Genomic DNA, 15795 nt, shown 5'->3' with positions numbered 1-15795 from the left:
GTAACCTCAAGGCAGAACCAGAATCAAGTTTAATATCACAGGCATATGTCGTGAAATTTGTTGTTTTACAGCAAGAGTGCATTGCAATACATGGTAAGAATTACATGGCAATTCATGTACAAAGAATGCTGTCGTGCTTTCTTTGTAATATCATGAATATGTTGAGCTCAGGACAGATCCTCAGAGATGTTGTCACCGAGGAACTTCTGATTCCTTGATGAAGACTGGTGTGTGTTCCCTTGACTTGCCCTTCCTGAAACCCTCCAATCGATTCTTTGATCTTACTAACATTGAGTGTGAGGTTGTAGCTGTGATACCACACAATCAGCTGATCCATCTCGCTCCTGTACACCTCTTCATCACCATTTGAAATTCTGCAAACAATAGTTGTGTCTTTGGCAAATTTACAGATGTTATTTGAACTGTGCTTAGCCACACAATCATGCAACTAGTACAGTGGGCTAAGCAAATGTTCTTGTTGTGTGCCAATGCTGACTGTCAGTGAGGAGATGTTATTTACGATCTGCACGGACTGTGGTCTCCCAGTGAAGAAGTCAAGGATCCAGTTGCAGATGGAGGTACAGAGGTTTTGTACTTTAAAAAAGAATTAAAACTGAGGCTATGATCGTGTTGAACGCTGAGCTGTAGTCAATAAACAGCAGTCTGACATAAGTATTACTATTGTCCAGGAGATCCAAGACAGTGTGGATAGCCAGTGAGATGGCATGCATTGTAAACTTATGGTTAATATAACTAAATAACTTGTAGCATTTCAGATTGAATGATTAACTACTTTAGAAACTCTACTGATAGATACAAGGAAAGAGAAAGAAAATTGGGCATCACTGGCACTCGTCCCAGCGTTGTCTGCGTGGCTTTTTTCTTGTGTTTGTGCTTTATTAAAGCAATGAAATACTCAGAGAATGGGGTGTTTTTTACTGTGGTGCTTAACCAAAGAGTTTAAAAAAATAAAAATAACTTTAACTTTGTTTGTATATGTTTCAGTTTTTGCAAGATACACTTGATGCACTTTTTAATATCATGATGGAGAATTCTGACAGTGACACTTTTGACACATTAGTTTTTGATTCTTTGGTAAGTAAAATCTTTGGTGCTATTCATATTTTCATATTTCTTTTGTTAACTAGCTTAAAGCTTAAATAGCTATGAATTAGTTCTGTAATCATTGGTCTTCAAATAATGTTAATGAATTGATAAAGGTAAAATTTGCTGCAGTTTGTTCTCAAGCTTCAGAATCTTCACAGTAAAATACAAACTAGTAATGAACTTAATTATTACGATGATATTGGAGGTCTTATGGCTGGTCAATCAAATCTTTTTTCCGTCAGCCTACTTTGAAATATTAGATGCTAATATTGTAGATGGAGTTGAATCTCATCTTTTTGTGTTGTTACCTTGAGGACAAGTTTTTTTTAATAAGTTTTCTTTGAAATTTTATATTTCATTCTTGTTTTCAGATTCTTTCATTGTCTTATCTCTCTTTCTCTGTGAATCTTGCTCTGGCACTGCAACCCTTGACAACAATGTGCTGTTCCAGCATTGGCTGTTCTTGATTTTACTGATTTTATTTTCCACTATTAATGGCAATTCCTTCAATTGTCTGAGCTTAAAACTCTGGTCTTTCCTTCCTTGATCTCTTTGCTTTTCTAGAACAACACACACACAATGTTGCAGCAAGTCAGCAGGTCAGGCAGCATCCATGAACAGAAGTAAACATTCACCATTCTATGGCGAAATCAGACCCTGTTCTTTTTCCTCCATAGGTGCTGCCTTACTTGTTGAGTTCCTCCCGGAACTTTGTGTGTGTTGATCCAGATTAACGGCATCTGATTTTGCAGTTATTTTCTGCCTTAGCTCCCAGTGTAAATCATTTCAATTTAGTTTCGATATTATTTGGAGTTTCAAATTTGTTATACAAATTTAATACAAATGAATCTATCACCCACAGCATATCAAGTAATTAGATGTAGACTTATTAAGGATATGGTCTCTATAAAATAATTTTATTCATTTAAACTAATTTGTTTCTTTTCCCTCTCCAGGTATTTATAATTGGACTGATTGCTGATAGAAAATTCCAGCATTTCAACCCTGTTCTTGAAACCTATATCAAAAAGCACTTTAGCGCAACTTTGGCTTACACGTATGTTTTTTTAAAATCTGACATTTCATGTTTGCAATGTTGTATATGATGATTAGAATATATTCTGTTTCATTTCTACCTTAGGTTAAAGCATGTTTTCAAGATTTTTGTTATAAGTAATATACATTTCTTCTATAAGAAGTTTCCACAAAACATGTTCACTTTATTTTATAACTAATAAAAGGATTCCTGGTTCAATTAAAACTTTCCTTTAGGTCACTAATTCCTTGGAATTCTACACTTGTATCTGGAATTCTTCAGCATAATTCCTATTGCTGCATTTGGCAATCTTAAAAAGGCAGTCTAAAAATCATTTGAGTGGACATCCACAAAGTATGTTTTATTACTGGAAAATTGCTGGTGCCATGCATGTTCTCATAAATATGTTTAACAATATTTTGAATGCCTTAAGGAAAAAGGTGAAGGGCAACCTATTAGGTGTAGAGAGAATGTTTCCATTCTCAAATTATAAATAGAGGTAAAAAAAAATCCAATTGAGAATTCAGAAGAAACTCTTTTACCCAAGTAAGTTACAACGAAATTTCTTTTTCATAGGGGATGGGAAGCTGGAAAGCACATGAGAAAAAAAGTAGAGAGAGAATTTCAGTTTCAACAATAACATTCTGCAGTTTATAACTGTTGATTTTGAATGAATTAGGAGAGGATCAAGGAAACAATATTTCTCCTACCAGCCAATACTTGATTGGTTATGTCTGAACTAAGTATCAATGAATGCTTAAACAATCTGTATTCATTACCTGTGGTTTATCAAGAATGTATTGTATCCTTGAAACATGAATTTGATCAATAGCAGATGTTTTATTTTGCTAATTGCTGAAATTCCTGCAAAAGGTGAACTTTATGGAGAACTTTCTGCCGTAAATTTGGTCAAGAAGCTGGCTTTGACCTTTTTTGCTGGTCTGGGCATAAAATAAATCTTGAGAAAAGGCAGAAATGCTTCTTGAGCATAAATGCCTTTACAGCACATTAAACCATATCCTGGGTTTCCTCAGCTGTTGAAGGTGTCAGATATTTTAAATGTGTCTAGCATTTTAAAACTGTTAAAATCAGTTATATTAATAAAACATTAATCATGCATTTCAGTTTAAAATTTAAAAATAGTTAAAGGTAAAGTTCTTAAATATTTCAAGTACTTTAAAACTTACTAATTGAATAAAACTTGACTGGCTCCCTTGAAGACATTCCCCTCCACGAAATGAATGGAATCACTGAACCTGTGCCGTGTCAAAGTAGGTGCTGGTTCAGTAGCCGATGTATCAGCTAGGCGTTAGGTAACTGCAGGAAGTTGGCATGGTGTATGTCGCTTCGTGAGGAATCCAGCATGATAAAGGACATTTCAAAATTGGTCAAAATCTAGGCCGTGGATTGTGCCCAATGAGTTATTCTTTAGACTTCAACTCCTTTGGTAACATATCTTGAATGTTTCACTTAAGCACTCAATTTTCCATCACATCTGTATGCCACCAGTATCACTGAAAGTTGCAACCCATATGATATGATATGATATCAGTTTTTCAGTTAAGTGTCATAAAGTTAAGTAACAATAACATTAATAATCAATAAATTCTGCCCCTTTCTGCCATCACTGAAATCCCAAGTTTGCTGGATTATCTGAATTTTCAACCTATTTTGGTGTCCCTAATTATATGGAATTATACCTCTGAAACAACGGCACTATGCCTACCTTATTAAATCTTCCATAAACTTAATTATATTCTGTCATCCCTCAGTTTTGCCTGTTGTTAGAAAGGAATACTTCAGAACGTTCAAACTTTTCAGATAACATTTAATTTCTCAGTGCAGGTATCATTAGAGATTATCCTTGGAAGGCTCTTCAGAGCTCTTTTTGAAATGAAAAACAGAACACTGAAGTTTGGGTTTAAGGTAGATTGATTAGACTCATGATTAGGCCTGTACTCTGCACCATCCTTTGGTGCCTTCTGCTAAAAATGGATACCACATTTCTTAAATGTATCATTCTGTAGTATATTGTGGAGAGAATTGAGATACCATATTGTGAAATTATACAGAGTAAAAAACATTATAAGATCTTATGTCTGTTGTTTGGCTACTAGTCATTGTATCACAAGAGATGAGGGAAGTATTGCATCATAAGGGTTCAGACGTTGATATAGAAACATTTTTAAAGATCAAAATGTAATTCAGTGATGTGTTTTGGAATTGACAACGTCGTAATTTTCATTTAGGAAGCTCACCACTGTTTTGAAAAACTATGTGGACAACTCGGAGAAGCCAAGTGTGACAGACCAACTGTTCAAAGCAATGAAATCCTTAGAATATGTCTTCAAATTCATTGTTCGTTCAAGAATACTCTTTAATCAGTAAGTATTAAGATTTTTTCACGAATTTAATAGTTGTACTCATACACCCATGGAAAATTGTTTTACATATTGCAACTAATTTGATTTCAAGTCTCATAAAATAATTAATTTTATTTATGAAAATTGTACCTTCCATATTCATATTTAAGACCAGATAACAGAGTTTAGTATTTTTCATAGATTCTTTACGTGTCTAGTTGAACTTGTCCTCTGTTCATCAATCCTTCAATTCATCTGAAGATTTGGTCATGAAACTGATTACTGATTTTCAAATGCAGTCCTCCAATTTTGTTCATTTCTGGCCTGACTTTTCAAACATTCTTCTGCACTTTTTTCACTAAGTCAGGATAAAAATTGGAAATTGTCGGAGGCAATTTATAAAGGGGAATTGTCTGTCAAAATCTGCATTAACTTCAATGTAATTGATAGGTTATTGTAACACTGTTCAAAACCAACTCAAATTCCTCATGTCAAATATTGAATTTCTTGGTGGTGGTAGCTTTACCTTAAAACTAGCAGTCCTATCCCTTGATTCAGAATAATTGGATGATTGAAATTATCATAGAAATCTGAGGATGTAATTTGGACTGACAGCTGAAAGCCAATTCAAAACTTCGGCACTTTTGGAGATCTTTCTTTTGAAAAGAGATTTTAAATGGGCTTGTCACCAAGGCATGAGGAAGCTAGTAGTGCTTTCTGCAGAAGACCCGAAGTGATCTTTAGAAGTTTGTCAAAGTTTTATCAATCTTCAGTTGATAGTTAATTGTATAATTTAAAATAATTGAAAAATCAAAAAAAAAGTTATACAAAACTCTGAGGGCTATACATAGGCTTAAATGCAAGCAGGCTTTTGCCACTGAGGTTGGGTGTGACTAGAACTAGAGATCGTACGTTAAGGATGAAAAGTGAAATATTTAAGAGGAACGTGAGAGGGAACTTCTTCACTCAGAGTAGTGAGAGTGTGGAATGAGCTACCAGTGGAAGTGGTGGATGTGGATACATTTAACAGAAATTTGGCTGAGTGCATGGATGATGTTCATTGATTCTATTGAATTTGTTTTGTTCTGTTGTGAATGCCTGCAAGAAAATGGTTCTCAGGTAGTATATAGTGTTTCAATAATAAATGCACTTTGAATCTTTGAGGTGCAGGTTGATGGATGGAAGCAGAATAACAGTTTGACATGGACTAGATGTGCTGTAGTGGTATTTGACTCTAAATGGAGACAGAGAGACTGTTGATGCTGAAACCTAGAGCAAACACAAAAAGCTGGAGGAAAGTTAAATCAAAACTTTAATTCCTTCTGTTGTCACCAGCTTAATTGTAATCAAATGCAGTGAAATGCCACCTTGTGTATGGTACATAGGATGGATCATAGAAGTTATTGCTGTATAGAAAGCAAGTATTTATTGGGTGTGGGGGAACATAGTTGGTGGCATCCTGAGAAAGCGAGAACTTGAATACATAATGGGAAGTAAGAAAGTTCAGCTAATACAATGGAGTGTATTTCTCTGTAATTGGCATCATGCCTAATTGAATGATTTGTTTGTTTTTAAATAGTATACCACTGGTTTGAAGGGTAAGACAGTAATTTCTGTATGTTCTGCATTTATTATAATGATGGCAGCTAATATACACATGAATAAGAGTGAGGTAGTCATCTTTTCGTACTAGCTTGATTAAGACTTTATAAAGAACATTAAACAGTAAAAAAACTAAATTATATCAATATTTGTTGAGACCACCCTTTGCCTTTAAAACTTCATCAATTCTCTTAGGTACACTTTTGTGCAGTTATGTAAGAAAATTGGCTGCTAGGTTGTTCCCATCATCTTGGAGAACGTACTGCAGTTCTTCTGCAGACTTTGGCTCTCTGTCTTGCTCCTGTCTCTCCAGCTAATCATAGACAGCCTTGATGATGTTGTGGTCAGGGCTCTGTGGAGGCCATACCATCTGAAACCATATAAAAATCTCAGTCTCTAAGACTTTTGCACAGTACTGTATGCCAGTGATATTAAACTTATTCAGATTCTGATAATCAATTAACTTAGTTTTCTCAGGAGGGTTGTTTGGTGTTGAATCTGAAACAGAAACAGGTTTTTAGTATCACTGGCATATGTCGTGAAATTTGTTTTGCGGCAGCAGTGCTGTGCAGTACATAATATAAAAAACATACAAATTACAGTAAGAAGAAAATATATAACGAAATTTAATTAAATAAATAGTGCTAAAAGAGAGCAGAAAAGAAAAAAAATAGTGAAGTAGAATGAAGTACTGTACATTCTCCATTGAGAAATCTGATGGCAGAGGGGAAGAAGCTGTTCCTTAAATGTTGAGTGTGTCTTCAGGCGTCTGTAGATGTAACTGATTTGAAAAGAAAGCTTTCAAATAAAGTCCATGAGAATGAAAACAAAACACATTAGAGCACTATAGATAAGTAAAGATAATGAAATAAAGTGTAATGTTGTACACTTACCTTTTTTCCAACTTAAAGCTGCATCCAGCGACGAAGTATTGGTTAGCTACAATGCTGTCTATCCCTCAGCACATGTTTTACTTCACTTTTTGATCAGGAACACAGAAATTTAAGCCACCCTGAAGTACAAATTGCAGCTAAATAGCAGGTTTCAATCCACTGCAAATGTACCGCAGGTTAGGCAACATCTGTGGAGAGAGTAACACAGCTGATGTTTCAGGGTGATGGTAATTCATTAGACTGAACCCAGTTCTAATGGAATGTCATTGACCTAAAATTGATTTTTTTTATTAGCCTTTAGTAACTGATCAGCTGATCATTGCAGCATTTTCAGTTTTATTTCAGCTTTGCATATCATTGCGATGTTATTTTATATAAGACCGTAAGACATAGGAGCAGAATTAGGTCATTTGGCCCATCAAGTCTGCTCCACCTTTCAATCATGGCTGATCCTTATTTTTCTCCTTCTCAACCCCATTTCCCTGCCTTCTCCCCATAACCTTTGGTGCCATGTCTGATCAAGAACCTAGCATTCTCTGTTTTAAATATTCCCAATGACCTGGTCTCCGCAACTGCATGTGGCAACAAATTCACCGCTCTTTGGCTAAAGAAATTTCTCTGCATCTCTGTTTTGAATGGACACGCCTCTATCCTGATGCTGTACCCTTTTGTCCTAGACTCTCCCACTATGGAAAACATTCTTTCCACATCTACTTTGTCTAGGCCTTCTAACGTCCGAAAGGTTTCAATGAGTTTCCCTTCATCCTTCTAAATTCCAGTGAGTACAGACCCAGAGCCATCAAACGTTCCTCATATGTTAACCCTCCCATTCCTGGAATCATCCTAGTGAGCCTCCTTTGGACCCTCTCCAATGCCAGCACATCTCTTCTAAGATGAGGAGCCCAAAACTGTACCCAGTTCTCAAGGTGAGGCTTCACCAGTGCTTCAGCATCACATCCCTGCTGTTGTATTCTAGACTTCTTGAAATGAATGCTAACATTGCATTTGCCTTTCTCATCACCAACTCAACCTGCAAGTTAACCTTTATTCCAGTCATGGAATCATACAGCACATTAAAAGACCCTTCAGCCACCAACCATCAATTATCCATCTGTGCTAAGTCCATTGACCTGCACTTGGTCCATAGGTTACTATGCTCTGCTGATTCTACTGAACCTCATGTACCCATAGAAAGTACAGCACAGAAATTGACATTTTGGCCCAAATTGTTAAGCCACCCTTTTTGTCTGTCTACTCGAATAGCATTTTCCCTCATTATGTATATATCCTTTATCAACCAAATCTCCCCACAGATTTCCCTCAAATCTTTTTAAACACACCTTCCTTTCACCTTTAAACCCATGCCAGCTTGATTGTGATAGCCCTGTATCAAATATTGTATAAGCGCATGCAAAAAAGATTATCATTTTCTAAGTTGTGTGTCTATGACCTAAATAACTTTAGATCCCTCTATCAGGTCACCCCTCACCCTCCAGGGAAAATAAACCCAGCTTATCCAATCTCTTCCTATAACCGAGTACCGCCAATCTAGGCAACATTCAGGAGAAATTCCTCTGTGTACTCTACAACATAACCACATCTTTCCTATAGTGTGGTAAGCAGAACTGCACAAAATATTTCATGTCCAGACTAACCAGTGTTTTGTGAAGTTGCAACACAACATTCCAACTTTTATATACCATGCCCTGATTAGTGAAGAAAAGCTTGTTGAATGCCTCCATTGCCACCCTATCTGCCTGTGTTACCACTTTCCGGGAACTATGGATTTGGAATTTGTGGTCCTTCTGTTCATCAACATTCCTTAGTATCCTTGCATTAACTGTATATATCTTATCGCTACTTAATTTCGCAAAATCTGCCTCCTCAGGCTCATTAGGATTTGTTTTTTATCAGCCTATGTTCCATCCAACTTGGAATCTGTTCTACAAAACGCTTTAGTCTTGGGTAACCATCTTCGCTATCCACAGCACCAGCAAATTGAATGTCCACTGCAAAATTGCAGAATCCTTCCCGACGGGAAATATCCCCCCCAGTATCTAGCAGTCAAACAATCTCAAAACTTCCTATTTCGCACTTACATTATTTTAATCTCCGGACAGTAAAAGTCATTTCTGCTCAATATTTTCTCATAAGTTAATATTGTCATCTGATTTAAAATAATGCTGTGCTTTTTTATGCTTCCTACCAAAGTGGATATGTTCCCATTTTTGTACATGATATTCAATCTGCAAATTTTCTCTGAAGTTAGCATAAAGGGATCAAGTATAATGTTATATCTAAGGAATTCATACATAAAGTTTTATTTTTTTAAGATGGTGTTGGATTTAAGTTATGGGTAAAGAAAATAATAATCTCTTCAGATAACTTTTGCAGAATAACTAAATTCCATGTGATTCAATTTCTGAAATTACAAGGAAAAAATCCAGAATAATATTGTATAACCACGATTTTACTTATCACTAAATTTGTAATACTGTTGCATTGCTTGGACTTAATAATAAATCCAAGTTGTTAACAACCAGAAAGATTTAATGAATATTTTATTGAAAATTATTTTGAATTAATTGACAAGTTAATTCATTTGTTTTACTAAATTTGCCAGACTTATAAAATGTTGATCAGGTTTGTTTGTTTCTTTCAAGATTATATGAAGATAAAGGCGAAAGTGACTTTATGGATTCCTTGAGACAGTTGTTCAGATCAATTAATGACATGATGAGCAGCACTTCAGATCAAACAGTAATAGTTAAGGTATATTGTGCTTGAAATTTTTAAAGTTATTAAAAGCTGCTCCATATTTTTTTCTGCTTGGTTTAATTGCAAATATGGATTGTTTAAAGTATGGAAGATTATTTCTGCAAACCTACATGAGGTCTGCAAAGTGTATGTTAAGCATTGTATTTGTATTTAAATATAAATACAAATACAATCCTTTATTGATGTTAAAACGTATGAATATTAATACATATTTGTAAAATAAAAGCATGTTTTTCTCTCCCTTGCCCCCAACAATTTCTAACTCTGGTTGCATTGGTGAACAACTTTATAGTAGGAATCTTGTTTTGGACGTTTAAGCTCTGGTACTCTTTCAGATATTAAGATCTATTTTAATATCTTACAATCACTGTGGCTTTAAGAGAAGTGTATTTAGAATTGGCATGCTTTACCTAGCAGAAGATTTCCATTTGCACCATGCATTCTTTTCTGCAACTTGAATCTTCTGTAGCCATGCAGGATTCAATGTTCCCTAGTCTTCTACTCTATGGTACTTTTGTGAAGCAGAGAGGACCATGAAATGGTGACCAAGCATGGGTAGGGACTCTGAGCCTCTGACCATTAGAACCTTCCCTTATGACCTTCCTAGAGCTTGCTATATCAACCTTCTGTTTCTCTGGATGTATATATCTCTACTATACAGAGGTTTACATTGTTATGGAAGGTTAGTGATCATATTCAATTGGATGGGGTTGTCAAATGTACATCAGCTGTGGTGTAAAGTTCATAATCAGATGGTCCTTAGCTCAGTATCACCTGGAACCTTCACTGGACTGTGGAATCCAGCGACAGAGATGCAGTAGAATCTGATCTGTTACATTTCAATCTTAGTATTTCCATGTCTAAATGTTAAAGTTGAAAATATGTTGAACATCTGAACCTTTGCTATTATCACAACATGATCTGATTATTTTATATATTGTTTCGTTCTGCTGATTGCCTCAAGAAAGAAATGAACTTATGTAACCTTAAAATTTCCATAATTCTTGTAGAACTACATTTTACAATGCTTCCCTAGTGAAAATAACAGCATTTTTCGAAAATCCCAAGTGGTCCAGTGAAGAGTTTGTCTATTCAGTTTGCATCGTAATTGAACCCTAAAGACAATTCAGGATAACATTTTGTTTCAGTTCTCAGATAACAATAAGCTTAGAATTGCCTCAAAGCACAGCAGCTCAGTATCTGAAGGAATTTCTGCTGTTGTATTTGAGTGTCTAAAATTTTGTAATCCATTAAGAGAATTATTTAGTTGAGAGAGTGGTATCAGCAGTTGTGGGATTTTAGGTACTAATTTATTTGACTGATTAGTTGCAAAGAATGGATACATTAGCGTACAGTGGAGGAGACCAAAAGTTGATAAATTGGGAGGGGAAATGAAAACACTTGCAAATCTTGAGACATTGCTAAATGTGTTTCACTTTATTCTTAATGACAAAATTCTGATTAATACATTGCGTCTAGCATAAGCATGTTTAAAACTTTGCTGAAGTATATTTATTACTTATGCAAACAATTTGTTCAAAGATACTTGTATATTGTTCATCACAATATTCAGTGTTTAATGCTGTGTATTTGAAATATAACAGTTTGTCTTCAGAGCTGTTTATTTATTTTGTTTATAGGGGGCAGCTTTGAAGTACCTTCCAACAATTGTCAATGATGTGAAGCTGGTGTTTGATTCCAAAGAACTTAGGTAAGGAATGAGTTGTCACAAGTCATTCTTAACAAAGCTACTATTTCTACACTCTAAACACAAGATACTGCAGAAAGTGACTATTTGGAATTAGTAGATACATTTTATAATTTAAGCATTCAGGTTGCATTAGCTAGATAGTAAGTTTAATTTAATTTTGTGTTTCCTGATATTGGCTACATATGAGAAGTGAACAATAATTACCATTTCAGGATATGGACCAAAGCGTAACTATCTGGCATGATTTTGTTTATAATCCTCAAGCCTTCTATAACCTTAATGTGCAGAGCGTTATATCCCGGATCCCATTTCTATTATGGACCACATTAATTCCCATCTTCCTACTACATTGGAGCCTTTCCAGTTCGCTTATTGCTCAAATCAGTTCACTGATAAGGCCACAGCCTCTGTACTCTACTCCATTGTGTCTCATCTGAAAAATGGTGCTTCGCACTCCAGGGTGCTGTTCATTGACTTCAGCTTGGCATTTAAAATTGATCATTCTTCAGCGGCTCGTGGGTAAACTGTTCTTGTTGGGTCTAAACACCTCTCTCTAAATGGATCTTGGACTTCTTGATAGAAAAAAAACAGTCAGTCTGAGTTGACAGCAACATCTCTAGTGCCATCACACTAAGCACTGACACCCCTCAGGGTTGTGTGCTGAGCTTGTTGTTCATGCAGCTGACACATGACTGCACTGCTAGTTATGCAAACCAAATTATCAAGAATGCAGTTGACACAACAGTGGCAGGCCTCATCAACAGCGGTGATGAAATGGCGTGCAGGGAGGAGGTGGAGAGGTGGAGTGGCTAGTAGAATGATGTGAGCGCAACAACTTGAGTCTGAAATCAAAGAGAAGATTGTGTACTCTTGGAAGGTGCATGCTGACCACTCCTCACTGCATATAAATGGCTTCTTTGTGGAGAGAGTTAGGAGCACCAAGTATCTGGAAGTGCAATTAGTGGACAATCTCACCTGGTCCCTCAGCACCACCTCTTGTTAAGAAGTCACAGCAGCATCTCCACTTCCTGAGGAGATTGAGGTGAGTGAGGCATTCCCTCCCCCTGCCACCCCCATTCTAACCAATTTTTACAGGAGCACTATTAAAAGTCTCCTGACCAGCTGTATTACTGTCTAGTCTAGGAATTGCAAGGCATTTGAGCTCAATTTCCTACACATGGTTGTGAAGACTGTTGAAGGGATCCTAGGGGTGGGGGAGGGGTCTCTTCAACCAATCAGAGATATTTAGCTAATGGTATTGCATTAGCATTGTTAGTGACCCTTCCCAGCCATCCAACAATGTTTTTGACCCCCTACCATTAGGCAGGAGGTACCTTAGCATTGGGTCAAGGACTGTTAGGATGAGAAACAGCTTCTTCCCCAAGGTTGTAAGACTACTAAACTGCCTGGCACCACCCAAGTCTCATGATGTATGAAGCACCAATAACATTATATAGTTTACTTTTTAACTTGTGTCATAACTGCATCTTATTATATGTTAATGTATGTTGTTATATGTTGTGTTGTATGTGAGTTTTATGTACTCTGTTATGCAATGTTGTTTAATTTGGCAGTACCCGTGTGTACAGTTGAATAACAGTAAACTTGTACTTAAATGATTTGGTGGTGAATTGACGGACACTTCATTTTTCTCACTACATGATCTATTAATCCCGGAAACCTTTCTGATATACAGTATCAACAGTTTCGCTATCCTTCTTGATTTGGATCTAGCAGAGGTAGATTAGGAAAGTCTGCCTGAATGGAAGATGCCAAGTGGGAGGCTTTTAAAAAGATGATATTACATCCAGAAGCATCACGTTCCTGTTAAGAGTCCAGGGTAAACCTGGCAAGCTTAAGGAATGTGGTTAGATGAGAAATATTGAGCCACTGGTCAAGAAAAAGAAGGAAGCACAAACATTGGGTTTAGGAAGTCAAGATCAAGCAAGTCCTTTGATTATTTAAAAAAAAAGATGAAGATAATTTTAAGATTTAAAATCAGGAGGGCAAAGAGAGCATATGAGATGGATCTAACAGCTAAGGTTAAAGCAAATACTAAGTGGTTATTTAGTGATATTAAGAGTTAAAAAGGTGGCTAGGGTAAGAGTAGATCCACTTATAGATCAGCAGGGTTGCCTACGTCTTGAGCCACAGGAAATGGGGGATTTTTAATTAATATTTCTCCTCTGTGTTTATTGAGGGGAAAAATCAAGGTAGCTCAAGTGGTAAGGGAAGAAAATGAAGATGTTTTAGAGGGCATTTATTTTATCAGGTGAAAAGTATTTGCTGCCCTACAGTGTGTTAGATTTCAATACTGATAAATATGTGATGATACATTTCAGAAAGTCAAATCAGCTTAGAGCTTATACAATGAATGGTAAAGTGGTGAGTGTATGGAACAAGCTGCCAGAAAAAGTGTTTGAGGCTGGTACAATAGTATCATTTTATCATTTAAGCGACACGAATGGATACATGGATGATCATTGCTTAGAGGGATATTAGCTGAATGCAGCAAATTGGGATTAGCTGGGTGGGTACCATTGTTAGCATGGACTGATTGCGCTTGAAAGCCAGTATCCATGCTGTATTGCTTTGACTCTGACTTTATTTGGCAATTGGCAAAAAAGTAAACTCACGAAGTTGATCCAGTTCTTTATTTAATGGTATAATGGATCTAAAAGAATAGGAGACAATATTTGTAATTTTAGATATTGTATTCAAAGAAGAATTGTATTTGCAAATGATTATTAGCTAAATTTTGCACTGAGGTGATGTGCATTATGTTACTTCTTGAAATTACAAATGATAGCAGGTAGTGTTGGGATATATGTTGTAGAAAATCAGTCTTTACTTGTGAAGGGTTTTATTAAGAGTGAAATTTAAGAAGTGTTTTAAAAAAATCTGTTTAGGGCCCTAATTGGATTATAATTTACTCATGGGTATCTAATTACCTTTCTGACAGCAAATTATTTACAGACTTCATTCACAATGTTCCACCGGGTAGACTTGTGCGTCAGAAGCTTTACTGTTTAATAGAAATTGTACACAGTGACCTCTTCACTCAGCATGGTGAGTAGGACTTTCTATTTACTGAAATGGTGTTTCTGCGGCAATAGTGTTTTTGCCAGCCTTTAATGCATATTTCTTCTCTTAATGTTGATGCTTGAGCCAATTAAATCCCCTTTACAAAAGCAGTAATATTCTTTTATTACAAGTTTTGTTTCTTATTTCTCCAAGCAGAAATTTAAGGAAAATGCCATTGTGTAAATAAACCTCTTAGAGCTCTAGAAGTTTTATTTTACAGGATACTGTCAAGAAATTCCAGAGCTGATACGTAAATTAACCATGCTTTATTTTTCTGGTTTTGTTTTATCCAGCAACTTAATGGCTTTCAAATTAACATAAAAATCACTAAAATGTAAATTATCATGGCTTTGGGGTTGATATTAAATTTGGAATGAGGTAATGAAGCCATTGCTTGAGTGCATGGGAAATATTTAATTTTCTATTGTGCTTTATCTACATTACGACTTTCATATTGAAGTATGTGTTCACTGCTGCTGAGGCAATTGCCTTGAAAATTTAACTATTTCACTTAGCTTTTCAAGCTTAATCAGTGTAGCTGCTTTTAGGTTTATGTATATAGAGCATGTCTTTAATTTTGTGATTAAAATTAATGTCCTACTCAAGCCCCAAACACTTAAATAAAATAATGTTTTGCTACAAACAACAGGAATTCTGCAGGTGCTGGAAATTCAAGCAACACACATAATAGTTGCTGGTGAACGCAGCAGGCCAGGCAGCATCTCTAGGAAGAGGTGCAGTCGACGTTTCAGGCCGAGACCCTTCGTAGAGATGCTGCCTGGCCTGCTGCGTTCACCAGCAACTTTTATGAATGTTTCAGTACAGATGATTTGCTAAATTTGTGCTAATGCTATAGGCTAATTATGACCACGTATCAATTTTGCTGGTTACACAACATTCAAAAGCTGCAGATTCTGAATAAAAGAGAAAATATTGAAAGCGCTGAGATCAGGCATCATTTGTGGAAGGATTACCTGTTAATATTTCAGGTCTGAATCTTTCATCAGAACTGGTAAAGACAGAAAACAAGTTATTTTTCAAGAGCAAATAAAGTAGGGGATAGGAGGGTGGATAAAGGAAAGTGAACAGCTCTGATAAAAATGAGACTAAGTGATTTAATGTAGCAGATTAAGATTATATTATGCTTGTTTCTCTTTGTAATGTGTTGCTACTGTCCCCTAAGATTATATTATGCTTGTTTCTCTTTGTAATGTGTTGCTA

General features: G+C 36.0%; 1 protein-coding gene across 3 annotated transcripts in view; it reads left to right on the top strand.

Moving 5' to 3' along the window:
• dock1 (dedicator of cytokinesis 1) overlaps positions 1-15795 on the top strand; it is a 555786-nt gene that overhangs the window by 171229 nt on the left and 368762 nt on the right. For all 3 annotated transcript variants that reach the window (XM_072239408.1, XM_072239407.1, XM_072239409.1), the window contains 6 exons: positions 1006-1095; positions 2064-2164; positions 4393-4527; positions 9665-9773; positions 11420-11490; positions 14453-14559. In XM_072239408.1, coding sequence (XP_072095509.1) covers positions 1006-1095; positions 2064-2164; positions 4393-4527; positions 9665-9773; positions 11420-11490; positions 14453-14559 — 613 coding nt within the window. The remainder of the gene's footprint in view (positions 1-1005; positions 1096-2063; positions 2165-4392; positions 4528-9664; positions 9774-11419; positions 11491-14452; positions 14560-15795) is intronic.

Source organism: Mobula birostris, chromosome 21 (assembly GCF_030028105.1).
Source record: "Mobula birostris isolate sMobBir1 chromosome 21, sMobBir1.hap1, whole genome shotgun sequence".
Classification (NCBI taxonomy): domain Eukaryota; kingdom Metazoa; phylum Chordata; class Chondrichthyes; order Myliobatiformes; family Myliobatidae; genus Mobula; species Mobula birostris.
This window is presented reverse-complemented; position numbering and strand designations above follow the sequence as displayed.